At 39.4% G+C, this 27613-nt stretch overlaps 1 protein-coding gene across 2 annotated transcripts in view; it reads left to right on the top strand.

The window, feature by feature from the left end:
- Positions 1-27613, top strand: part of dcc (DCC netrin 1 receptor) — a 258324-nt gene that overhangs the window by 200930 nt on the left and 29781 nt on the right. Inside the window, exons 14-21 of one of the 2 annotated variants that reach the window (XM_053484759.1) lie at positions 1687-1797; positions 2501-2695; positions 8740-8835; positions 15976-16148; positions 17320-17458; positions 18524-18631; positions 21325-21519; positions 23510-23542. In XM_053484759.1, the coding sequence (XP_053340734.1) occupies positions 1687-1797; positions 2501-2695; positions 8740-8835; positions 15976-16148; positions 17320-17458; positions 18524-18631; positions 21325-21519; positions 23510-23542 (1050 nt within the window). Of the gene's footprint in view, positions 1-1686; positions 1798-2500; positions 2696-8739; positions 8836-15909; positions 16149-17319; positions 17459-18523; positions 18632-21324; positions 21520-23509; positions 23543-27613 lie in introns of both variants that reach the window. The other variant, XM_053484758.1, reaches the window with a different exon arrangement.

The raw sequence follows: 27613 nt of genomic DNA, 5'->3' as shown, positions 1-27613 counted from the left end.
TTCCTCGCTGAACTTATTCTTCTCAGTATTGATTTCATTTATAGCTAATAAATATGGTATCGTAAAGAACTGGCTTGTACTGTACAGTCATTTAATGCTTAGTACTGTAAAGGTGGTTCATTGTGTCAACACATAGCGTTCGCAATCCATCGTCTCGTGTCATCGTCACCCGTCACGTCTCACATTTCCTCTATCGGAAAACACCTTCTGAACCATTCATGAGAATTTGACCAAACTTTGAAAGAATGTTTATTAAAAAGTATAGATGTACACTTCCTATTTCATTTTTAGAAGTAGTACATTTAGTGGGTAGGCGACACGGGTCTCCCTCGGAAGACTCATTTTCCCATGGTATACTGTAGTAAGGCTGACCTTTGCATGGAATTGCCCCAATTTTTCTTTTCTTTTTTTTTTTTTATTCTTTTGTAAATCTACTTTCCAATGTATATTTTAGAAGCAGCTGATGCCTTAAAATAAAAAATGTGAGTTCTTATGTCAGTGAAGGGCAATAAAGCCCCAAGGCCTGATAGTTTTCTGTACTGAATGGAAAGGTTTTAAAGCTTCCCAAACACAAACACACATATTGAGACATAATGCAGGTTTCATCCAAGAGGTTTTATATAAATGTACTGTATTTTTGTGTTTGACAAAGCAATAAAGGGTGACATTGAACCCTTTGTATCGTTTGATTATTACATTGTCCACACATCTTTTCTTCTACATTTTTTTTTTAAATAACAGTTTAAAAGTTGAAACTATACTGAAATATTATGGAAGAGGAAATGACTGCGATTCCATATGAATCTGGATTTTCCTTATAATACAGCAAAACAGTTGGTCTAATAACAACCATGTTTTTATTTATTTAATTAAATAGTGTAAGATATACTGTATAAATATACTGTATAACCTGCAGCATGTTCTTAAAATAATGCAATCATTTCTTGGCGACAGAATAATTACGTTTAGTGTTAGTATTTTATTATTTGTAAGGTTTTATGGATGTAATACAACACATTGGAAATGTCTTATAAGTACAGGACAAAAAAAAATCAAGTATAAAAAACTTTACCTAACCAGAACACAGATTTTGTGCTGTTTATATGACTCTTACAGTGGAAGATTATCATTTATTTTGTTTATTTTTCATTTATATCGTTTCATCTATTTTGTTTATTTTTCTAAACGCATGTTACAGAGGTCAGCATGAAACATACAGACACAAGCAGGAAGTGTTGTCTTATCCGCGGCCTCCAGGGCTCTGAGAAAGACCAGCGATCGCCGACGCACACAAGCTCGTTCTGATGTGACAGTGTTTATTTGAATAGAGTTTCCGAATTTGGAATGAATATAATATTCATAACCATTATTCCCGTGATGATATCTTGCCACGTTTCCATTTCCTAAGGGATTCATTTCACGCTGGCGCTCGTGCATGCTATGCTAATTCCTGACACTCTGGGGCATTCAGACACAACTACGCCCCGCTGGAATAATTGCTGTTTTATATCTCAGTCGATGATGGAAATGCACGGTGATCCGTCTAGATGAGACTGCGAGACCTTGTTTACCTATGATGGTGTTTACTAATTACAATCCTGCATGCTAATCTCCTGATTCTTTATCTCACTCGTGCATTTTTACTCTCTTTCTTTCTCTTTTCTTCGTCTCACTTTTCTTTCACAGGTCTGGAAAAAGGCAGTCAGTACAGCTTTCAAGTGGCGGCCATGACGGTCAATGGCACAGGCCCGAACAGCGAATGGTACACCGCTGAAACGCCAGAAAACGACCTTGATGGTGCGCAAGATAAAACATTCCTGACACCCACGTTCACATGACATACCAGTGTCTTGTCTTGGCTGAGGCTGAGCAGAGACACAATTATAACCTCTAATTTGCCCCCCACTGCTTTCCTTCTGCATGTGTAAGACAGTTAAATATTTATACCACCTTGATCACTTTATTGTGTTTACTTTGCTCATTACATTTGGCAAAGTGCACATTTTGGCTAATAAATGAACTACCCTGCAGCGGTAAAGCTATCAGGCTATCCTCCTCCTCCTCCTCCTCCTCCTCCTGCCCCCACCCCTCGTCAGTCCGTCTCAGCGTGAGACGAGCTTTCTTACTGATCACACAGCAGCTGTTTTGGGCTGCCTCCAAATCTGCTTCATCTTTCATGGCTCTTTTGGACGCCTTCGCTGCCAATCTGTTCTCATAACCAGAGTGTTAGGAGGAGCGTCTGATGCCAGAGTTGTTCCCGGGGCCACTCAGGAGCGATTGTGTCTGATGGGTCCATGAGTAACAGGGTCTAAATAGCTAGCAAGTCTTTTGGCAGGCAGCTTGGCTGATGGCTGATTGATTTTTAATACCTGTAAACAGTGAATAATATATATTTTATACTCCATTATATATTTAGTAGTAGCTTTTAATAAAGGTTTGCTGAAAAGCTCCTACATTTTTTCAACGGAACTGTATTATATTTTTTTCCTTTGTGTTTCAGAGACCCAGGTTCCGAACCAGCCAAGCTCTCTTCATGTCCGTCCGCTTCCCAACAGCATCATCATGAGCTGGACGCCACCACTGAATCCCAATATTTTGGTGAGGGGTTACATCATTGGCTATGGCGTGGGGAGTCCTTATGCTGACACAGTACGAGTGGACAGCAAGCAGCGCTACTACTCAATTGAAAACTTAGGTAAGACTTCTATAAAATAGTAGTAAATAAAGCAAGGCCCTTAACCTTCAACTGATATAAAAAAGTAAGTCGCTCTCCCAAATGTCATAATGTAAATGTTAAACGGTTGCTCTACACATTAGATTTTAAGGCTGTGTTGGACTTTGCTGGTGGCCTGTAATGGACTAACTGTATTGGCTGTATTTAACTGGTGGGCTGTATTAGACTGGTGGAGTGTATTATGTATTATGATGCTGCTTTGCATCAATGTCAATTGTTAAAAGCGCTATACAAATAAAAGTCAATTCAATTAAATGTTAGACTGGTGGGCTGTATTAGACTGGTGGGCTGTATTAGACTGATGGGCTGTATCAGAAAGGTGGCCTGAATTCGGCTTGATGGCTGTTTTTGACTGATGAACTGTATTAGAAAGATGGGCTGTATTAGACTTATTGAAGGTACTCGACTGATGAGCTGTATTAGATTGGTGGACCGTATTAGACTGGTGGGCTGTATTAGATTTAATGGCAGTATTAGACTGGTGGGCTGTATTAGACTTATTGGCTGTATTAGACTGGTGGGCTGTATTAGATTTAATGGCGGTATTAGACTGGTGGGCTGTATTAGACTGGTGGGCTGTATTAGATTGGTGGACCGTGTTAGACTGGTGGGCTGTATTAGATTTAATGGTGGTATTAGACTGGTGGGCTGTATTAGATTGGTGGACCGTGTTAGACTGGTGGGCTGTATTAGACTTATTGGCTGTATTAGACTGGTGGGCTGTATTAGATTTAATGGCGGTATTAGACTGGTGGGCTGTATTAGACTTATTGGCTGTATTAGACTGGTGGGCTGTATTAGATTTAATGGCGGTATTAGACTGGTGGGCTGTATTAGACTGGTGGACTGTATTAGACTGGTGGGCTGTATTAGATTTAATTGTGGTACAGTATTAGACTAGTGGGCCGTATTAGATTGGTCGACCGTGTTAGACTGGTGGGCTGTATTAGATTTAATGGCGGTATTAGACTGGTGGGCTGTATTAGACTGATGGGCTGTATTAGACTTATTGGCTGTATTAGACTGGTGGGCTGTATTAGATTTAATTGTGGTACAGTATTAGACTGGTGGGCGGTATTAGATTGGTGGACCGTGTTAGACTGGTGGGTTGTATTAGACCTATTGTCTGTATTAGACTGGTGGGCTTTATTAGACTGATGGGCTGTATTAGGCAGGTGGGCTGTATTAGGCTTAATGGCTGTCTTTGACTTATGGGTTGTATTAGACTAATGGGCTGTATTAGACGAGAGTGCTAAAATAAACTAGTTCTATACTGGACTTATACAGTAGCCTTTATTGAACTTGCAACATGAATTTATTTAAGTGAAGGGCAGTCATATTTAACTGGTATATTATACTGGTAGGGGTTAATAAACTGGCCTTGATGATTAAAGAGTTTTGAGCTGGGTTGCTGTTTTGAACTTTGGAAGGTTAAAATAGACTGGAAGACTATCACAGGCTGGATGACAATACTGGACTGGACTGAACTCAGTTTGACTGAACGAGCAGGCTGCATTGGACTGGATTGGAGGGATTTTTGACTACAAGCCTGTACAGGATAGGACTGGTTGCTTGTATTGAATAATAGTGGGTGGTTAGACTCGAAGGCTGTATTAGACTTAATGGCTGACATGGACTGGAGAATTATGTTAGACTAGAGAATTGCACTGGTCTGTATTGAGGGCTGTACTGAAAGAAATTGAATGACTGCTCAAGCTTCATTTACACAGCCCATACACTCCATACAAGAAGTTAATGGGATACGTCCCTGCTGTCTTTATCTCTCCATGCCAGACTGGGTGCATTTGTGCGAGTGTGTATATATGTGTGTTTGTGTATGTAAGATGACTATTGCAGGCTGACATTGGAAAATGTGTTTGTCTCTGCTAACTAATAGGCATGTTCAGCGTATATTGTGAATGTGATTGTCTAAAATGAGCTGCGTCTCCATCGGGAACATGCTAAGAAAGGCAGAATTTAAAGGCAGACCTGATTCTACTTCTCAAATATTTCACGCTCTTTGCTTGCACTCTCATGGGAGATCATTTGTATAATTAAAGTGCTGAGAGGCTGCAGGCGATTTCGTACTGTATGTTGTGTGACAAAACTGTTACAAATCTATAGAAATCTTACAGTGTGCGTGTAAGTGTGTGCACATGTCAATACTTGTATATAAAATGATTCATAAAATTGAAAAATTATTGGAGGTTATCTTAATTAATGTACACAGCATTTCCCCTGACCTTTCAATCGTCATTAGTGATAAATATATTGAATTTGATGTTTAACTTTTAAAGAAAAAAAATCAACAAATTACTTAATGCCACAATTTTTTTATTATATCTATGGGACGGCATATTATTATGATTATTATTATTATTATTATTACTAAGATTACTTTTCAGTCATTAAAATGCTTTATTTTTATTGCCTCGACTGACATTACAACATAGCATCTGAATAAATGTAGCAGCAAAACAAGTGGGGTGTAAATTCAATTTGCGAAACCTGCCGCTATTAGCATTTGAAAAGAGACAACAACAAATTGCCAGCTTTTAATATTCAGACAGAGCCTCACTCAGCAGAGCGATAATGAACCGCTAATGAATTTTGCCGAGCTTTCCAGCGCACGCTTACACCGAGACACTTTCTGTGTTAAGACCTACTAATGTTTTATTTATGCTGTTTTTATATGACACCTTGTTTGTCATTTCAGAATGAAAATGTTTCAAGAGTTGCGTCTGCTCGTGTAATAGTCTAGTGTTCTGACTGTGGAGTTAAAGGTAGCAGATGATGACGTGGTGATATTCAGGTTCAGTCTGTTGGATGGAGTTCTGTCTTTTACCCTTTTTTTTAAAATAAATTTAATTAATGGCTGTATTGGTCTATATTGGACAGGTGTATTGGATTGTGCTGGACTAAAAGGCTGTCCTACACTGGATTGAATAGCTATACTGACCTCTGGAGGGATGTGTTTGGTTTGGGCCAGGAGGTGCTTTGGGTTCTGCTGGATTGTACTGCTGGTGTCTGTAGAACATTGCAAAGCACATTGGATGAGACTGTAGGATTGTATTTAATTAATCTTGAGAGATATTTTAGACTGGAGTACTATGCTGTATTGCACTGGACCAGAATAAAGGGATAAATTGAAATAGTATTGGGCAAGTCTAGATAATGTTTAAGACTAGATGGTAGTGTTGGACTGGACTAAATAGTGTTTTAGAATAAAAGGCAGTTTTAAACCAGACTAAAATCCTGGATGTCTGTTTTACCAGACTAGATGATGGTTTGGAAGGAAAGGCAGTATTTGACTGGACTACAGGTTGTTTTAGACTTGAGGGCAGTATTGGACTGGAAAATAAAGTGTTTTATACTTGAGGGAAGTATTAGACCGGACTAGAGGGTGTTTTGAACTTAAGGGCAGTATTAGACTGGAGTAGAGGGTGTTTTCGACTTGAGGGCAATTACATTGGACTGGGACTAATCAGGGGCTTCATTTGCCTAGTATCATTTTGGCTGGTTTGGATGAGACTACAGGGTGTTTTAGACTTGAGAAGAGTATTAGACGGGACTACAGAGTGTTGTAGACTTGATTGAAGTATTAGACTGGACTACAGGGTGTTTTAGATTAGAAGACAGTATTAGACTGGAGTAGAGGGTGTTTTGGACTTGAGGGCAATTACAATGGACTGGGACTAATCAGGGGCTTCATTTGCCTAGTATCATTTTGGCTGGTTTGGATGAGACTACAGGGTGTTTTAGACTTGAGAAGAGTATTAGACGGGACTACAGAGTGTTTTAGACTTAATTGGAGTATTAGACTGGACTACAGGGTGTTTTAGACTAGATGACAGTATTAGACTGGACTACAGGGTGTTTTAGACTAGATGACAGTATTAGACTGGACTACAGGGTGTTTTAGACTAGAGGACAGTATTAGACTGGACTACAGGGTGTTTTAGACTAGATGACAGTATTAGACTGGACTACAGGGTGTTTTAGACTAGAGGACAGTATTAGACTGGACTACAGGGTGTTTTAGACTAGATGACAGTATTAGACTGGACTACAGGGTGTTTTAGACTAGAGGACAGTATTAGACTGGACTACAGGGTGTTTTAGACTAGATGACAGTATTAGACTGGACTACAGGGTGTTTTAGACTAGAGGACAGTATTAGACTGGACTACAGGGTGTTTTAGAATAGAGGACAGTATTAGACTGGACTACAGGGTGTTTTAGACTAGAAGACAGTATTAGACTTGAGGGCAGTATTAGATTAGACTTGAGGGTGGTTTAGACTTGAGGGCAGTATTAGACTAGACTAATTTGCTTGACACAGGGATTATAATTTAAAAAGTGCCCCTGGCCATGTGCTTGTTTATTTAAGTGAACACAATATACTAACATCGGGAGGAAGGAAAAACAGAAAAGGTGTTGTAAATGGTACTTTAATAATGTAAAAAATTTTAACTGTACGATCTTTAGTAGAAAAGTTATTGAGGCAGATTTATAGTAATTTTATAGGTTTTCTGTGTCAAAAAACCAAAACTCTCTCTCTCTCTCTCTCTCTCTCTCTTCACTTTATAGCTCTTGACCCAGGGTGATTTGACCCCATCCTGCTATACCATTAGTGTAGAAGCAAAAACCAATAAGGCCATGTCCTTATCAATATTTTACACACAATCCTCAGGTTGTCATGGCAGCCATATTGAGCTGAATCTATCCAAGAGGTAACGCATTTTTTAAAGAAAATAAAAACAGAGCAAAGGGCAGGAGGAGATTTAGCAAAATGAGATTAAGTAAAGGTAAGCTTAAGCTTAATTGATAAATTTTTTATCTTTTGAGCCTGCATTTTTGTGTATTTGTAAATTTACAGTTCAGTAAAAATTACTAGATGTTTTATGATTATAATATTTGATATATAGTTTTTTTGTCTTGATTTACTATCCGTTTAATATCTTTAAACTCCTAATGAGATGGTAATAGGTATGATAATATAGCTTACAATTGTTTTTGTGTTTGTCAAAGAAAAATTGAAGTTATGTTTTTTAAACTAAAAGTTGTGTTATTATTATTATTATTATTATTATTATTATTATTATTATTGTTCTAAAATTGGTTAGCTTTATTTAGTTTGCCTGTTTTTTTCCATTCATATCCCTAAACTGTATTTAACAGTTTTAACAATTTATTATTTTTTATGGGGGGGGGAGGGGTTGTGGCATTTTTGTTTATGTGTACTGTAGGTTAGTGCCAATTAGCAGTACTTTTATAGCTTCTCACTGTAACATGTAACATTTGATTTCGCTTGTTTCTCATTTTTAGTAAGTGTTTAATGTAAAATATCTAAAATCTTTTTAAACATATCCTCTGTTTTGTGCCAATATTAAAAATCAGGATACATCTATACACCATAAAGTTCCATGATGCAGTAAATCCCCAACATACAAATAAATTCTGTTCTGAGAGCTCGTTTGTAAGTCCAATTTGTTCGTAAGTCCAACAAACATTGTCTAGGAACTAGGATACTAACGCAATTGGCTAAACACGGTATAAAACGAATCTATGAAAAGAGAAATAGTGCTGAAAACAGAAACAGTTACAGTACACACACAGACACACACACACACACACACACACACAGTTATACCCTGCTGATCTCAGGATTCAAGGTTTCCCCTGATCAACACACTGGGGCTGAAAATCATCCTAACTGCCAAACGTAACCGACAACTCTCAGCCTCATCCTACTAAACGTCCCTCTGTTTAATCTCTTTCTCTCCTCCTCCAGGTCACGACCCTTTCTTCCCCAGATGATTAATTTTGGCTTGATGGTTTTTAGCCCACCAGAAAAATTCTCCTCACGAACAAAAGACTGTTGACGTGGGGGCTTTTCAGCGCCATTGTGTGCTGCCTCAGTGATTAAACTAACCAATGCCTCTCTCTCTCTCTCTCTCTCTCTCTCTCTTTCTCTTGTTCTTTCTCTTTTCCTCTGATTTTAGAACCCAGCTCTCATTATGTGATCTCACTAAAGGCCTTTAATAATGCAGGGGAAGGCGTGCCACTGTACGAGAGTGCTGTTACCAGGTCCATGTCAGGTATGTCCCAAACTCTCAAGATGCACATCACATGTGAGAGATTTTTCTAAACCTAAGTGTTTTACAAAATGTTGACTTGGTGCTTTCAGATGGAATGCACGATAACCTGTAAAAATCTCTCTCACATGTTGTTATTAATATTAAAATGATTAACATTGTGCATTTGAGTTCTTTGTTTGTTAGCAGAGCTGAATCACTGTATTAGAGTCAGAATGATCCGATGAGCCTGAGCTGTTCGAGCTGTTCTATTTGTGGAGATTTACAGTATAAGGCAGACAACTCCTTTTTTAATGAATGTTAAACTACACTGCAGCTCTTGTAGGCTGTTTTTTTCTGATTAGCAGATAAAGTGTTTTACAAATCGATCCTGAGGTTTCCTCAGCAAATGCATTTTTAATGCTCTGGTCAGCTGTGATGTCCTGGGGCCTGTGGAAGGTTTTGTGGTTGCGTTGTGGAGCAGATATCAAGCCAGGGTGAACAGATGGATTGATGGGGATTTGGACAGATGAACAATAGGACAGACAGCTTAATTAACTTGGATGGGTAGAACAATGGATATAATGGCAGATGAATGGATGAATCTACACTGATTTGGATGGATGGATGGTATTGCTGGAGGGATGGATGGATTACTAGATTGATTGATGGATAGTTGATGAATGGATGATCATATACTGTATGTGGACAGATGTATGGTAAGCTGAATGAATGTGGTGTGGACACCGATGATTAAATAGATTCATTGATGAACACAGGGACAATGTTGGATGAATTGACAGTTGTATAGACAAATGGATGATGAAGAGATTGCACTGGCTAGATAGATGAATGGATGGATGGATGGATGGATGGTGGTTGAGGCTCATGGATGAATGGATAAATGGATGACTACATGGACAAATTAATGGATAGATGGAAGGTTTAATAAATGGTCAGACGATTTGATGATTAGAAAGTTGTCTCACTCGTCTACAGCACTTATTCCCGTATACAGGGTCGTGGGGAGCCGAGAGCCTATCCCAGGACAGGGTGCCACACACATATATACACAATATGGGCAATTTGGGAACGACAATTAGCCTAATCTGCAAAAACCCAGAGGAAACCCACCAAGCACAGGGAGAACATGCACACTCCATACACACAGAGACGGGAATCAAACCTGGCCGGGAATCGAACCCAGACTCTGGAGGTGCAAGGCGACACCACTGTACCACCCTAATAAGAAAGTATCATCTATTAAGTATCATTCATAAACCTTCTAATTAATTTTAGACACAGATGGATGGATAAATGGATGGATGGATGGATGGATGGATGGGTGGGTGGATGGATGGATGGGTGGATGGATGGATGGGTGGGTGGATGGATGGATGGATGGATTGGAAAGGTACAGTACACGATTGCACAAATAGATTACTATAAAATAAATAGACAAAATAATGATTACTAGAATACTTTAAAGATGGATGTGTTTGATGTTTTAACATTTCCAGGTTAGTTTGCATCAGTGTGATGTAAAAGCACTTTTCTTTACCAGAGTTTGAGAATGTACTGTAAAAAAATCCAATTATTTAATTTTCTTAACAAATTCGAAATGTAGCTGCAGTAATGATAAACATTTTTTTTTTGTCGAAATATGTTACTACAACAACTCCCTCCTCACTAGTGTCATCATTTATGTGTGTGTGGTTGTTTGAAGAGAAATGAACAAATGTACTGTATGGATGGCTCAGAACACACACTGCTAGAGCCCCACTAGACCTCCATATGAGATTTGAAACTTTGTTCTTCCTTTTTATTTTTTTGCTCTGTTTCTTTCTCTCTCTTATTCCTGCCAAGTAGGTCTAAAAAAGTCGTCTCGGAGGTCCGTCTCAAAAATTGAGCAAATTTTGGCTTTGTTTGAGCTTCGACATCATTTAAAAGAAAAAATAAAAATAAAAAAACTCCCTTGAGCACATAATCAGTTTTGCTACTTTCATGGAACAGACCCAAGGATCTCAGCATCATGTATGGGATTGTATTACTGTATTATAGCTATCACATGAATTACACGCTGCTCCTTTGGGATTTATTTTGACGCTTCCTTTAGCGGCCTAAACGACAGTTCAGCGCCAGGCAATGTGAGAATCCTGAAAGCAAGAAAGCGGCGAGGAAGACTAGCTTGATCTTATTGTGAGGCTTATCCGGTGTTCGTTAAATGCTCTCCGTTTGCAAACACAACAAATCAAAATCAGTGTAAGAGATGCGGCGAGGACAATACACACGACTAAAACATGGAAACATGAAACATGGCCGTTCCATCAAGGAAGAAAAACTCCATACTGTAGATGTGATAACCTGGTGATACAGTACATTCAGGTGGTCAGCTGACTTTATTTTATTGCCACATTTTTAGCACTATCCTTCCAGGTTTTGACAAAATGTTGAACGATTCTTAATCCAGTTCCAGCAACTTCAGATCTCCTTAGAAAATTTCACTCTTCTAAAATGCTGCCTTTTATTTTGGCCAGGCAGTGTACTGTATATGGCACGTACCATAAGTGTGAAACTAATACACATACAGACATAATCATGCTCATGGAGAGAGATAATCAGCACCATTTATGATTAGTATTTATAGTTTTGATCAGATTCTTAAACATACCGCTGCATAAAGTATGAAAGAAAGCCTGAGAAATAGAAAACCTTTTTTCCCGCCTTTATGATGTAATCAAACAATGGGCAAAAAACAACTGATCCTCTATTATAGCAGAGATATTAGTAAGAAAAATAAAGACAAAAAAAGTCGCAAAGATTATTTCATGGTTTGCTTTGCCACTGCTAATGTGCCAGTGAAGCTCGTACAAAACGTAGCTGTTTTTTTTTACATGTAAATCAAACATATACAGTATACAGTATACAGGGGCTTTACATTGTGACTACTGAACTGAAAATAAGGGTACGTGTGTGACCATGGTTACGGTGTGGCTGTGTGGTGTTCTGATCGTGTTTGTTACTGTACATCCCTGTCAAATTACATTTTTTTATGTGTCTACCTAACAGAGACCTAGAGATTTACTGTAGGTAAATTTATGCAGGTAAACTGTAGTTTATTTATAACGCACGTCCCATACTGTACAATTCCAAGCGCTTTACTGTATATAATGCATTTATATGTTTTTTAAGAGAAAAGAAAATAATGAACTAAAAGAATTCAAATAATTAATTTTATTACAAAAAAAAACATGATTAATTAATTAAAAACAGAAGAAAACAATTAAAGCGGTAAACTTGAAAATACAAACATTTAAATAATGCTACATGATTAGTTGGTAAAAGAGTTTAATTTAGAGCAGCGGAGAAAGGAACTGTCCTTATTGTTTTAAACACGTTTTCAACAACTTTTTAAACACGTTTTAAACGTGGCAACAGTTAGGCCGTTTACGCATGGAAAAATGTATGCACACATATATTATATATAATATTTATTGCCCTTCTCATCAAGGATGGTGCATATTTTTAGTGATGTCCAATTCCTCCGTGTCACTAGGGGGCTCCCACATTAAGCTACTACACCTCAGTCAGGAGGACCGAAGACTATCCCGTGTTTCCTCCGAACCACGTGTTGTCACTGACCGTTTTTTTCCGAACTGCTCGCTCACACACCGTTGGGGGCGGAGTAACACACTTGGAGGACAGCGCTATCCGCTCCTTCCGCTTGCGTGGGTTTACAGACGCCCCTGGTTGGCTGTAGAGCCGTGACTATCATAGGTTACAGTATCACCCAGGGATCGAACGTGCGATCCCTGGGTGATGCACAACACTTGGAGTGATGTTTTATTCAGTAACATTATGGCTGATCAGTACAAACTTTATCCATTGATTAATTGACCTACTACGAAATACTACCAAATAAACCGGTTTATTAATAAGGTGAATATATACAATATACTGGACTATACAGTACATGAATAGGTTCATGGGACACTGTACAGTATAGGATTTGCATCTCCAGGGTCCAACCTCAGGTCTGTGTGCGTTGGGTTTGCTTGTTTTCTTCATGCTTGGTCCAAAGACTTTTAGGTTTCTCAAATTGCCCGTAGTGTGTGTATCACAATCGGGCATTGAGCTGGCATTCAGTTCCACAGAAATGATGGGTATATCTCAAATGTGGGGAGTATCCATCGCCTGGAGGGTAGCACATACTGTAGATGGATCAAAATACAAAACACTGTTTATATAGAGATAGTAAATAATAACATATAACCAGTATACACACTTTCAAGATGTAATGGTTTAGTCTGGCCTTTTATTTGAGGTACCAGATGTTAGACAAGAAAGAACAAATGGACCAATGGACAGTTTAGGAGAAAAGAGGAAAGAAGAAGAGGTGAGAAGAGGGATGCAGCCGTGCTCTCTCTAAAAAAGTGTAAAATCACTCATGTAATTAAATACAGTAGGTCAGTTATAATACTGTACTTAGTGGTTAGTACCGTCGCCCTGCATCTCCAGGGTCCGGGTTCGATTCCTGCTCAGGGACTGTGTGCATGGAGTTTGCATGTTCTCCCCGGTGTTTGGTGGGTTTCCTCCGGATACTCTGGTTTCCTCCCACAGTCCAAAGACATGCAGATTATTCTAATTGCCGTTCCCAAATTGCCCGTCGTGTGTGTGCAATGCGATGAATTGGCACCCCATCCATGCTGCATCCCAATGAGTGAGAGATCATTTCACACACTTTCAGACGTGATAATGTCTGCTAGCCTGCAGCAAAACTAACCAGCACATTAATGATTTAGTTAACTTTCACTGAAATGACATCATAAAGGTTTTGTATCGATCAGGTCCCGTGCACAGTCAAGGGGAATTTTTTTTTTTACCAGTGCTGTAGGCTGACTTGAAAAAAACACACGTCTACATTATGCATGTATTTTACATTTTTTTACTGTATGATATATCGAGCCTACCTGTTTCTAGAGGCGAGGAGGTTGTACACAACAAAATCCCCAGTGTTGACATAACACCAAGTGTGTGGAATTAACACCCTGCAGTGTTTAGATGGGTCCAGATGGAGCTCTAAAAGTGTTCAATCAAGCTGTTTATCAGCTAGCATGAATAAAAAAAATTGATCTTTAAAAGTTTTTAAATGAATTCCTGTTCTAGTTTTATTCCCGTCCTGTTAGGAATGCATGATCTGATGTGTTTATTCAACTGTATTGATCTCATATTTCTTTTATTTGCCTCCATGTTTTCCATCTCCAACTTCCACACACTCATATCGCCTCGTGCAGGCTGGGAAAACACAGATAAAGGTTTTTTTCTTTGGCCGTTTTTAAACCAACACACACACACACACACTCACACAGTTGTTTCTCTGCCTGCCTGAACATGAGCTCATTCCAAAGAAAGCACAATCCCTTTTTTCCCAGAACACACATCGATTTTATTGACGAGCCCTGATCAATCTGATGATCAGTGATAAGTGCGCTTGTGGTGTGGAAAGATGCGGATGCCACAGCGTCTGATCCCTCGCCCGGGGAAACCCTTTGAAGCCGTAGTCCTCAGTGTAACTTTTCCAGTTTTAGGATTTATTACCGTCAGATGTTGTGTCTGTGAGGACAGGAGCAGAGGAGGAGATGTTTATGTCTGTCACAGATGCGCGCGGGAGGTGAGGGTTGCGGTTGGGGGGGGGTGGATGGGGTGATGGAAGAGGGACGGATTGTGTTAAATAATGATGCAAATAATGTTTTTGCCTTAAACCATGTCAGATATACTGTTTTTAATAAATGTCTAGTTTGTGAATGTATACAGACGCGTGTTACTGTAGCTGATTCATAGCTTTATTTCTAGCCGAGTTTGTGATGCTGTGATATGATGCTTTTGGAGTAAGGAATGTTTTTGGTGTTAAAAAAGTTATAAAAGTACAACATTGCATGATTACATACTTGATGGGTTCCTTCAACAGAACTCCATGAAATGTTAAGGCTTTAAGGTGCTAGGTGATGATGATGATGATGATGATGATGAAATGGACAATATGAATAATAGTGAAGAACATCATGACGATGATGATTATTTGGATAATGATAGTGAAGAACCTGTAGAAGAAAAATATGATGATGATAAGAAAGTGAAGCTGTAGATGATGATGATGATGATGTGACTGATGATGAAGATGATGTGGCTGCTGATGATGATGTGAATAATGATATGAATGTGAAGCATATGCAGGTAATGATGATAATAATAATAATGATGATGATAATGATAATGATAATATTGATATAAAAAGTGAAGAACCTGTAGATGATGATGATGGTGTGAAAGTGAAGAACTTGTGGATGATGATGATATAAAAGTGAAGAATCTGTAGATGATGATGATATAAGAGTGAAGAACCTGTATGATGATGATGATGATGATGATGATGATATGTGAATAATGATATGAATGATGGTGAAGCACATGCTCATGATGATGATCAGGATAATGATATAAATAAAAGAACCTGTATATGATGATGATGATGATGATGATGACAATGATGATGATATTGATATGAAAATGAAGAACCTGTAGATGATGATGATGATGATGATGATGATCTGCATAATGATTGAATGATAGTGAAGAGCATGATGATGATGATGATGGCAATATATTAAAGTGATGTCATGTGATAAAAATAATAGCAATGATAGTAATTATAGTAATAAGGATTATTATGATGATGATGATGATGATGAAATGGATAATAGTAACAAAAATGAAGAACATGATGATGATGATGATGATGATGACGAAGTACTGTTAAATGTTTCTACACTAACTATCTTCTCTCTGTCCCTCTTAGGTGTGTCCTCTAGCTTTAACTGGTAGTCGCTGCTTTAGTCTGTTTACCTCCAGTCCTCTAATCTTTTTCACACTGACTGTTTGTCTCTTTTTTTTTCCTCTATCATTCCATTCTTTGCTTTGTATTTTTTTCTCCCTTCTTGCTCATTGTCATTCTGTTGCTGCATGCACGCTCCTTATTTTGCTTTGCTTGCACAACACATAATCTCCCCTACCTTTCAATACGTGTGTGTGATATCACAGATCCCGTTGACCCATCAGACGATGATTTGTTCCATCTGTTTGATAATTTTCCCACCCCCATCCCAGATACGTCCACTCCCATGATCCCCCCTGTAGGCGTGCAGGCCGTGGCTCTCTCCTCGGACTCGGTCAGGGTGAGCTGGGCCGATAACTCCATGAGCAAAAACCAGAAGAGCAGCGAAACACGCTATTACTCTGTCAAGTGGAGGGGCAGCCACTCCAGCAGCAGCAAGTACAAGGTAAAAGATGGATGGATGGATGGATGGATGGATGGAGTGATACACTGTAAAAATGCATGAATGGTTGGAAAGTTGAGTATAAAATATATAAAAGTGTGTGTGGATGTATGGATGGACGCATGTTTGGGGAGAGGGATGAATAGAATGATGGATGATATGATAGATGGATGGGTAAACTTCTAGATGAATGGATTAATGATCACAGGATGCATGCATGGATATATGGATAGATGGAGAGATGATTTGTCATCTATGTTTAGATAAACGACTGGACGACGGGAAGAAAGAGTACAATGGGTGGCTGGATGCACATATACTGTATATTGATGACTGAATTATTAAATATTTGGGTTGATAGATAGACAGTTCAACAACTAGATGAGATGGATGGATGAATGCATTCAATGGATGGACAGATAGGTAGGGGAATGGGATAATGGATGGTTGGATGGATGGAGCGATGAAGCGATGGTTTGATGGATTGATATATGCATTCACTGGATGGTCAGATGGGTCGGTGAGTTGGGTAATAAATGGATAAATGGAAAGATGAACAAAAATTTGGGTGAATAGATAGATGGATAAATGTAAGGGTTATTCTTTACTAAAATGGATGGATGGATGGATGGATGGATGGGTGGATGGATGGAGAGAGGGATAAGTGAATCGGTTAATGAATAGGTGAATGGAGAGATTAGCAAAAACCTGGATAAATAGATAAAGGATAAGTGTAAGGGTTAAATGGATGGATGAATGAATGGATGGATGTCAGATGGGTAAGTAAATGGTTTGTTGGATGGATGGATGGATGGAGGGATGGATGGATAGATGGATGGATGGATGGATGGATGGTCAGATGGGTAAGTAATTGGTTTGTTGGATGGATGGATAGATGGATGGATGGATGGATGGATGGATGGATGGTCAGATGGGTAAGTAATTGGTTTGTTGGATGGATGGATAGATGGATGGATGGATGGATGGATGAATGGTCAGATGGGTAAGTAAATGGTTTGTTGGATGAATGGATGGATGGATGGATGGATGGTCAGATGGGTAAGTAATTGGTTTGTTGGATGGATAGATGGATGGATGGATTTTCACATAACTGGACAAGTCTATTGTAAGTTCTGCAGTTAGTTTAAGTGTGTGTGTGTGTGTGTGTATCCAGTCTGCAGACACCACAGGTCTGAGTCACACAGTAACAGGTCTGAAGCCCAACACCATGTACGAGTTTGCCGTCATGGTGACGAAAGGCCGCAAGTCGAGCACGTGGAGTATGACTGCACACGCCACCACGTATGAAGCAGGTACACACTGCACTCGCCTTCACACCGATACACTACACTGTACACCGCGTGATAACACAGACGTCGACGCGCAGTTCATTATCGAGACACATTACACGGTGTGTGTTGGCGTGAGCGGAAAAACATGATGAAGGAAGCCAGACGCTCGTATTCTCGCTCGCCAGATTCGATTGTGTCCTAATCAGGGACACTCCGAGTAGCACACTGGCTCGTCAAGACGACTCCCTGTTTCATCTCCCACCATGGATGTGTGTGTTCGTTGCATCATCCCTTTAAAACTTTCTTTAGAGTTTAGCTACGATTTCATACTCCCTTTTTCTCTTCACGCTCATTACCCAGAATGCACTGTCGCTTAAACAAGCAATGATCTTGGCTTTGGTTCTTCTTCTTTTTTTTTTTTTTTTTTTTAAATAAACCCTGGAATTGTTACGCTCCTGTGCTGTGTTGTGCCACATTTTATTGTTTAAGCCTAATTACACAGTTTCCTAACACACACACACACAGAAAGAGAGTAAGAGAAAAAAAACACTTCCAAAAAGAGTGTGTGTAAATTTCTGCCAGCTGTAAGTGTGTGTGTGTGTGTGTGTGTGTGTGTGTGTGTGTGTTTTCCCTGTGTGATTTTATTTGAAAAGCCTAATTGAGGTTTTGTGGAGAAGGTGTAAGGTTTGGCGCCTCCAGGCCAAAATATTTCATCTGGCCCGTGTTTCTGCGGCGACGCTTTACTTCACGCCTGGTGGATATTTTATTTCGTAGGTCGTAGGATTGCCAAGATTTTATTTTATTTGTTTCCCCTCACAGCGCTAATCATTTTCCGTCATGTTTTAGTTATGGCCGTGGACGTTTATTAATTCAGTAGACATGCTCATTTCAAGTAAACAACTGAAAGTGAACCTTTTTTTTTTTCTTTTTCTTTTCGGGAGCTTCACACTGTCTCAGTCCTCAGACTTCAGTTCACAACCTTCAAGTCACTAGACTTAAAACGCAGTTGTTGCTTTGGAGAAAGCCAGAATTAATTAGCACACCATAACTAAACTTGTTTTTTTTGTTTTTTTCGGCATTACCTAGCACCGAGCTCCGCCCCGAAGGACTTAACCGTGATTGGTCGAGAGGGTCGTCCCAGATCGATTCTCATCAGCTGGCAGCCGCCACTCGAGGCTAACGGCAAGATCACAGGTGAGAACACGCATCAGATAAGAAGTGTGACATTTGCTTTTTTTCTTGCGTATTTTTGCTGGAAATATACTTGCTTTTAATTACGCGTACATGCAAGCATGAGGGGGCACAGCTTTAAACGCGATGTGCACGCAAGATGCCGTATGCAAACATGTACAGTATGTTAAACAAGCAATATAAAAATATACATGTTATAAACACATTCTGATTAAAAACATTTATCTTTAGTTAATATTTTAGTTCAGAAAGATCAGATCAAAGTAAACGTGCCAAAAAATGCATTTAAATGTATATTTACAGCTACAGCTGGGTGAAAGCGCCATCTAGCGATCATTGTGTGTCAGCAGCAGCTTCCCATTCAAAACAATAGGCGGTCAAATGACCGCTGAACCGCGTTATAAGTAGGTGACACTGGCGCGGCGCTTCTAGTGTAGTTTTAGAGACCATTTCACGGAAGCTTTTAACAGAATGAACAAACTAATAAATTTTCTTAAAACTTTATAAAATTAAGTAAAGCGAAGTCCCTTAAATGTCCTTATAAAATATCGCTATTTCACGGAAGCATATATATATATATATATATATATATATATATATATATATATATATATATAAGAAGTATATTCCATGCATATATGGAATGAAACCTGAGATAGTTACATATACACACTGAATGACGCATAGATGGCGTGATTCCTTGCGCCATCAGCTGAGAGAAATGAGAATCGCAGGTTGGAAAAGGCAGGAAACAGCATGACCGGCGCGCAGCTGTCAGCGATTTCACGTAAATAAGAGCAAAATAGCTTTATACTGGCTTTTACTAGTGCGATTTTGAAAATGTAAGCATACAGGTTGATTAAGCTCACAGAACTAGGAAAAGTCATGAAAGGAGGGTCCTGGAATTTGATCGAGTGTGAAGTTTTTTGTTTTTTTTACCCTCTTGCAGTCAAATGACCGCTGCTCGGCGCTTCTAGTGTTAATATGCAAAGAATTTATTAATTGCAAGACAATGGCTTAGCGGTTGCGTCACACCTCAAGGCTCCGGGTTCGATCCCAGCTTCGGGGTCTGTGTGTGTGAAGTTTGCATGTTCTTCTAGTGCTTGGTGGGTTTCCTCCAGCTACTCCAGTTTCCTCAAAAAAATAAAAGAGCACTGCAAAAAACAATCAAGCAAAACTGAGCTGTTTGCTTTTTTGCAAAAAGAATAGTATAAATAGTAGCATTTAAGCGTGTAAAACCAGTGGCTGGGGTTTGGGCATTGGGTGGGATTTAAACCCACGCCCTGCTCTGCTTCTGATTTCAAACACCTGAAACACTGTTTAGCAGAAATGTATTAAAGAAAGAAGTACTGCTGTAGGATGTAGTGGAGTAAAAGTAAAAAGGATCTTTTAATAAAGCTACTCAAGTAATGTAAAGATATGTGAAATATGTAGTTAAGTACGTACAAGTAACAAAGTCAAAAATGTTAGCTTCCACCTCTGATCTCATGACCTTAAATGTCCACATGGACACCAAGCTATTAAAGGGTGAAAACCCACCAAACACAGGCTTGCAACTAAAAAATACCCCACCCCACCCTGTTCCAACCGCTTGGCATTCAGCATCAGCAGTAAACTGATCATCTGTCCTTATCTGCACCTGTTTCTCATTGGTTCTCGCTTAAGTTAGATGGTTTGTTAACGCTTGAATGGTCAAAATACAGTAGATTCCTCTGTAACTGCTCAGGTACGGGGACTGAGAGACAAAAACTGGCATATTTCCTGTGGCTTAGTCTCAATTGGCCTTTTATTAGACCTACTAGTGTAAGTACCCACTGCTGATGGGAAAAGAGTTTGTAGAAATAGTAAAAAGGGTCAAGGCTAAAAATAAGCTGATCAGCTTTAATGTGATCAGTGATAATATTATTGATATTGTTTCAGGTTGAAGGCCATGGACACGTCCGCCTTCGACAACGATGAACCCCTTAATTTTTTTAAAACTGTAATTTCACAAGGTTTTGTTTTTGGTATGACATCGTTATATTGGGATCGGTGGCTAAATATTAGGAATGTGGCTTTTCCAATTAATGTCTATTAGTGCAGGTGTTTTTGGTAAGGTTGAGCAAGAAGTGCATTAGCAAATTATTTAAAAGTAGATTATTAAATCCGGCACATAACTGTTTATAACGAAACATTTTGATTTGACTTATGGTGCAGGTTAAACTTTAAACCATTATCTTAGTACTGTACTGCCCAAAGTTTTATTAAATTCTGTCCAGCGGTCGATTTACGATCAAAACGTCTGGTTTATAGTGTGGCTAAATTTGATGATTTCATTAACGGTGCAAGTTTAACTTCAGGCAAATACCGAAGTACTGGCAAAGTTTTAATAAATTCTGTCCAGCCAGTTTTGCGTGACACTGTGACAAAATTCAACTGGACAGACATACGGACATACAGACATACAGACAATTGTTTTTAGACTGGTTTCGGGTTTTTTAATGTATGAAACGTGAAGAGCGAGTTCTGATCAAATGTCCAGGCATTTATATGGATAGTGCGCCAGGTAGGTACTACAGCTCCAGCCTATGTAGTGAGCATAATAAGTTAAAAAAAAAATCATTTTGCAATCAATCCTATTGTGGTATAGGCATATATTTATATATATTTTTTTGCCTCTTTCTCTCTCTCTCTTTTTCTCTCTCTTTCTGTCTCAGGTTATATCGTGTACTACACTTTGGATAAGAACATAGCCATCGATGACTGGGTGATGGAGTCGATCACCGGAGACAGACTCACTCACCAGGTCATGGATCTGAATCTCGACACCGTCTATTATTTCCGCATCCAGGCCAAAAACGCCAAGGGGGTGGGACCTCTCTCTGAGCCTGTCCAGTACAAGACATCCAAAGGTACTGTACATACACATACACACACATACACAAGCACACATGCAAATAATCTCAATCACGACCTCATCATTATGCAGTAAACTGAACTATGTTAACACATTTATATGAAAAAAATGGCAGAACCGTTACAGAAAATGAATCAGCTTTAGGTATTGGTCTATAAAAGCAGACCAACAAAGTGTTTCCTTCCTTACGTAACACACACACACACACATATGCAGTTCAGTGAGTCTGTCTCTGCATCAGCACATCAGGCCGAAGCAGCTTCCTGAAACAGTTTATGGCATTCTGAGATTAATGAGGAGCGGCTGCCTTGTGTGTGTGAGTTCATTGCAACTGTCATCCATCTTCATCAGGACAGGTTAATGACAGTGGTACACACACACACACACACACACACACACACACACACACACACATGCACACACACAGGAAAGCTTAATTAATGTGATATCTAGCATCTGGTGTCTCGAAACTGTATGTGTGTGTTTATGTGTGTGTGTGTGTGTGTGTGTGTGTGTATGGGGGGGTGCGGGGGGTCCTCAGGGCTTTGTTCAGGTCTCCCCAGGTTGCTGTCGGAGTTTGTTAAACAGGTTTATCGTTACACAGGATGCTGGAAAGATTCACCGCTGATTGAACAGGAAGCTGTGATGAGCTTTACAGGAAGAGAAGCAATCTCACACACTTATAGATGATGAGATGATGTCACTGTCATGATCCTTCAGGAGCTCTCACGTGTGCACCAAAATTTGGGCGTCTAAACTTTTGCTCTCCCAAGATTAGAATAGCTTTTATCTCGAAATCTCAAATGTTATAATACTGATATAATGTACATTATAAGTTTACAGTTAATTGTAATTGATGTATTGAGAATTACTGTATTCTGACAGATATATAATATTATTATTAACATTTGTTATGCTGATTAGAAATTTGTATTTATATATTTATTTAATTATTTGTAATTCTTGATATCCTTAGAGTTTTAAGATACCCCTGTGCTGCACTTCAGTCAAATAGTTTTGCTGTATGAATATATTTGGCGGCGCGGTGGCTTACTGATTAGCGCAGTTGCCTCACACCTCCAGGGTCTGGGTTCAAATCCCACCTCGGGGTCTGTCTGTCTGTCTGTGTGTCTGTCTGTCTGGATGGAGTTTGCATGTTCTCCCCGTGCTTGGTGAATTTCCTCCAGGTACTCCAGTTTCTTTCCACGGTCCAAAGACATGAGATGAGATGAGATTAGGCTAATTGGTGTCACCAAATTGCCCGTCATGTGTGAATGACAGTTTGACCTGGCAACCCGACCCCAGTTAGTAACTGCCACAGAAATTATGGATATTTCCCCAGGGGGACCGGAATCTGTGGTGTGCCAGATGACACGTGGATGGACAAAAATAAATAAATAAATAAAATAATAAAAAAATAAATTAATTAATAAAAAAAAAAAAAAAAAATATATATATATATATATATATATATATATATATATATATATATATATATAAATACTGTATAAAGAATACTAGTAGTAATAATACTAATAATAATAAATATGTATATACAGTATGATTTGAACTAATAATTATAACACTATTAATAGTATTAAACATGGAAAACAAACCATATGTCGTTGTTGCAGGGTTTTTATTAATAAAATATATACAGTATAATATATATAGTACAGTGTATATATACACAGTATGTATATTTTTTTGGTAAATATAAAAAATATTATATAAAAATGTGTGAGATTTGTCAACATTATCACAGTGTTGTTGATGTAAGTGCTTATGACCATGATGCTCATGATGCTCTGAGAGCTGACCAAGACGTGCCCTCATTGCGTGTGTGCTTTTTTTGTGTGTGTGTGTGTGTGTGATGGATTGTGATTAGGATTCCAGTAATATTAACTGACTTTACAGTTGAATTAAAGTCTGTTTTTAGTTTTTACGTCATTGATTTTTGTCTCTTTTTGTTTGTTTTACTGCAGTCGATCATCCCGACAAGATGGCCAATGATCAAGGTGAGTAAAGCTATACTGATCAGTGTGTGATTAGTGATAAACTTTGTGTGGGCCTTTCACGATATTAGACTGGACATGTAAATGGTTTTATGGTACCTACAGCACAGTTCCTATTTTGTTTTGTTTTTTCACTCTTTTTGCTTTGTATTCAAAAAATGTTGAAGCAGTCATACGATACGGTAAGATCGAGGCTTGAGGGCGTGTGCCTGGGCGACTGTAGGTCTTTCGTGGTCTTCTGTAGGTGATCCTAGACAAGCTTTAACCAGTCAAGCTGCTACAGAACCCTGCTGTTCGGCTCTGGCAAGCTGGAAGTATAAAAAGAGAAATGCAAATCAGGACAAAAGTCTCTCAAAACACCAAAGTCCAAAAGCGAGCTCCTGGCAGGGGACATTAAGGCAACAGCTACAAATCTAACTGTGGCGTCTGTGGCATCAGGAGACGTTATGGGAAGAAGTTAATAATAAGCAGGAATCACTTTGTCGGTTACGTTAGAAAAGGCAAGTCACGCAATTACGCATAATAGTCAGCAGGTGGCGGAATTCTCAGTTCAAATACTGCACTCCACTGTTGTTAAGTGATGCAACGTCATGCATGAATGTAGTGAAGTAAAAGTACAGATATTTGCTGTAGAATATGGTGGAGTAAAAGTCAAAAGTATCCTGTAATAGAACTACTCAAGCAAAGTACAGACACATGAAATAAGTACTTAATTACATTAAGTTAACTTACTGACTTTTAAGTTATGGGTCGTTCATGAACGCTTCGTTCTTTTTTTGTACGAGTTCTTAACCTGATTTAGAAGAACGAGATGCGCAGAGGATCGCAAAACAGGAAACAGAAATGAGTCGAATCGTTCGTGTTTTTTGTCATGTGACGTCCCATAGACGCTATGCAGTGCAGTACACAGGAAACAGAATTGAACGATTCTCTTTTCGTTTGAGTCGTTCGTGTTTTTTGTCATGTGACTCCCATAGACGCTATGCAATGCAATAGATTCAAAAGAACGAACAACTCGGACCAGAAGATATGAGAGGGGAGCTCATCTGTTCATCATAATATGTCCTTAGCTGCATTGTAATATTTTCATTACTGGAACTATAGACAAAATGTGTGTATGTAGACGTATTGGGGGTCGGTTTATTAAAAGTGCAACATTTTATTTGATTTCTGATCAAAAGAACGAAATTAACTAAAAAAAAGATCCGTTCATTTTGAAGAACGAGATTCAAAGAACCAAGTCACCAAGTGTGTTGCTTCCTTCTATCTGGTCCAGGTGTACTCCGCTAAACTACGCCCCTAGACTGAAAGGTCACAGGGTTACAATCTCTGCGTATTTATTTAGATACGGAATGAAGCAGCGATATCGACACCAAGTGTCTTCGCTCTATAGACATTCAATTAACTTCTCTCGTCCCCTCCGAACTGGAGATGGGTCGTTTATCACACCTTCCCTTAATGAATCTTTTACTGCAGGTCATTAGCAATTAGACAAACCTGAAATGAGGCTATTTAAGAGGAACATTGTCTTAAGAGGACAACGAGTAATGGAGGGAGGGAGGGAGGGAGGGAGGGCGCGGGGTGGACGGATGAATAAAGGGGTGAGAGCGGGGGGAGGGGGGAGTGTGTCGACCGGCGATTGTTTCTATATCTCGTCACAGGCGGACTAATGAGTGTTCAGCCAGGGTTTTGTTTTAATTAAGTCCAGAGCTCATTACAGAGGATTCTACTGCTGCTATTAATTTATAGCTTACACAAATAACGCAAAGAGAGAGAGAGAGAGAGAGAGAAGAATGGTAGACAGAGAGACAAGCAGTGGGAGAGACTTGAGGGAGAGAGACAGTGAGCGAGAAAGAGACATGTGCAGCATGAGAGACAAGCAGTACAAGAGCCGGGCAGAGAGACATTGGGAGAGAGAGACAAAAAGCAATAAAGAGAGAGAGAGATTAAATGAAATCGTGTACACACTCTCTTTATCTTGACACACTTCACACTTCTCTTTAATACGCCTTTAACAGTAATTAAGACGAACCCAGCGAGTGTGTGTGTGTGTGTGTGAGATGATGGACGCTCTGAGCTCTGCTCTGCTGAACGTCTAGACGGACACACCGCTGAGAAATATTCTTAACGCTCCTCTTTCACCGCTCTGAAGGACAAACGAGCCGCCGCGCGGCACAGCGTCTTCCACAACATCCGTCTTTTCTCTTCGCTTCCAAACCGAGACGTTTTTCTTCCCACAACAAAGCAGGAGCGCGTCTTCACGGCGCGCGCCCAACGCTTGCTGAATGCCGTGTCCTCGGGATCGACGTGCAGGCGCCGGGCCTGGCGTTCTTTTGACAAACGGCTTATACACACTTGCGCGTACACACACACACACACACACACATAAATTGTTCATACAATAAGAACGATCATTTGTGTGTGTGTGTGTTGTGAGGATAAACGACTCATTGGGCTGTTGCCGTGAAAAAGCCCCTCGGCGAAGAACACCTGACCAGCGCACGTGCCGGAGATACGCACGTCACGTTTATCGTCAGTCAAGTGCATTGTTGTTTCCATAGTAACAATAGGAATTTGAAGACTAATCCATTTTTTTATCTAAATTTTGTTTTATTTTCTCTGAAATGTTAAGCTAGCTGGCTAACTACTGTAGCGGGAGGATGTAGCTAGCTACAATATACTGTAACATAACGGTCGTCACGGCAACCAGCAGGAATTTCAGATTTGCTTTTGCTTTTTGACTGAGTAAAATCGGTGATGGTGTGAACAAAGGATTACAGGAATCAAATCTTTTTTTGTTGTTGTTGTCATGGTAACCTTGAGACGGAACCGTTCATGCGTGCGAACCGAGATTTGAAACCGGCTTTATGTAAACAGGGCGACAATCGAAGTTGGATCAGTGGAGTCGAAACCGGCAGCAACAAAAAAAATCTTCTCTGACTAACGAAGCTCATTCTTTACTTTCTTACACACACACACATGCACACACTTTAGCCTGAACAATAAAAACGAGTTACAACGGAGCCGTCTCACAGCAGACGCAATTAAACCGCGCATACAGGAGTGGTGTTCAGAGGTGCGTTTGCGTTTACTCGCTCTCATTATTTACTCTACTACAAGAGGCGTTCAAGTCAAACCAGGACTTTTGATTGTGAAGAATAACAGAAAGTTAAAAACTCTATTGACAACATCAATGTAGAACGTTTTCTCAGTACGCCAGAGAAACGCCGGCCTCCCAGGAACTCCTTTAATGACCCAAACATGTGGCGTGAGGTCAGATGAGTTCCTGTAACGTGCAAGTGGTGCTGGTGAATGATCGTCTCTTCTGCACAGCTGGTGACTTATTCACCTGGACATTTTTTTTTTTTTACAAAAGAATCAAGCGTACCACTAACTGAATGTTGACAGAAACGACTGCAGTGAACTCCGAGCCACCTCGGCCAGGAGCGTCATTTACGGACGTACGGCCTTCTTTTAGAAAACGTTTGCACCAGTTAAATGTTCTAAGAGGCTCATCACTGTACTGTGCTTGAAGTCTTCTGTAAATGTCAATCACTTTTATGCCTTCATTCTCCGGAAATTTCATTATACTGTATAGAGCCTATAAAGTAATCCAAAGGAGATATAAAAGGGGTTGGTGGTTTGAATTATTTCAGACATTTTCAAGCCCAACACTCTCTAAAGTTTCGACTCGAGTGGTGCAGTTTATCTACAGTAGGCTTGGGAGCGGCACTAGGGGGTGCACAAGCTCTTACTGCCCCTATAGTGGGTGGGTTTGGATCCCAACTGTCTAGTGTCCCTGCAAGGAAACTTCCAATAATATCAACTACATATATTTGTTACATTTTATCCAAATTTTACTTGGTATGAGTTAACATTAAAGGTCCCATATTTTGTGTGTGTGTTAATGTTGCAGCGCGAATACTTTCAAATTATGTTTTTTTTAATATATATTTTTTTATGTCACTCCTCTTTCAAATGCACTATTTCTGTGTTTAAGTAAATGAGCTCACGCCGCTCCAGAGAACAGCAGGGCTGAGCAACATGCAGGGGGAGGGGCTCTTCTTATATGAT

Source organism: Clarias gariepinus, chromosome 24, assembly GCF_024256425.1.
Source record: "Clarias gariepinus isolate MV-2021 ecotype Netherlands chromosome 24, CGAR_prim_01v2, whole genome shotgun sequence".
Taxonomy (NCBI): domain Eukaryota; kingdom Metazoa; phylum Chordata; class Actinopteri; order Siluriformes; family Clariidae; genus Clarias; species Clarias gariepinus.
The sequence above is the reverse complement of the archived record's forward strand: the minus strand, read 5'-3'. Positions and strand labels throughout refer to the sequence as shown.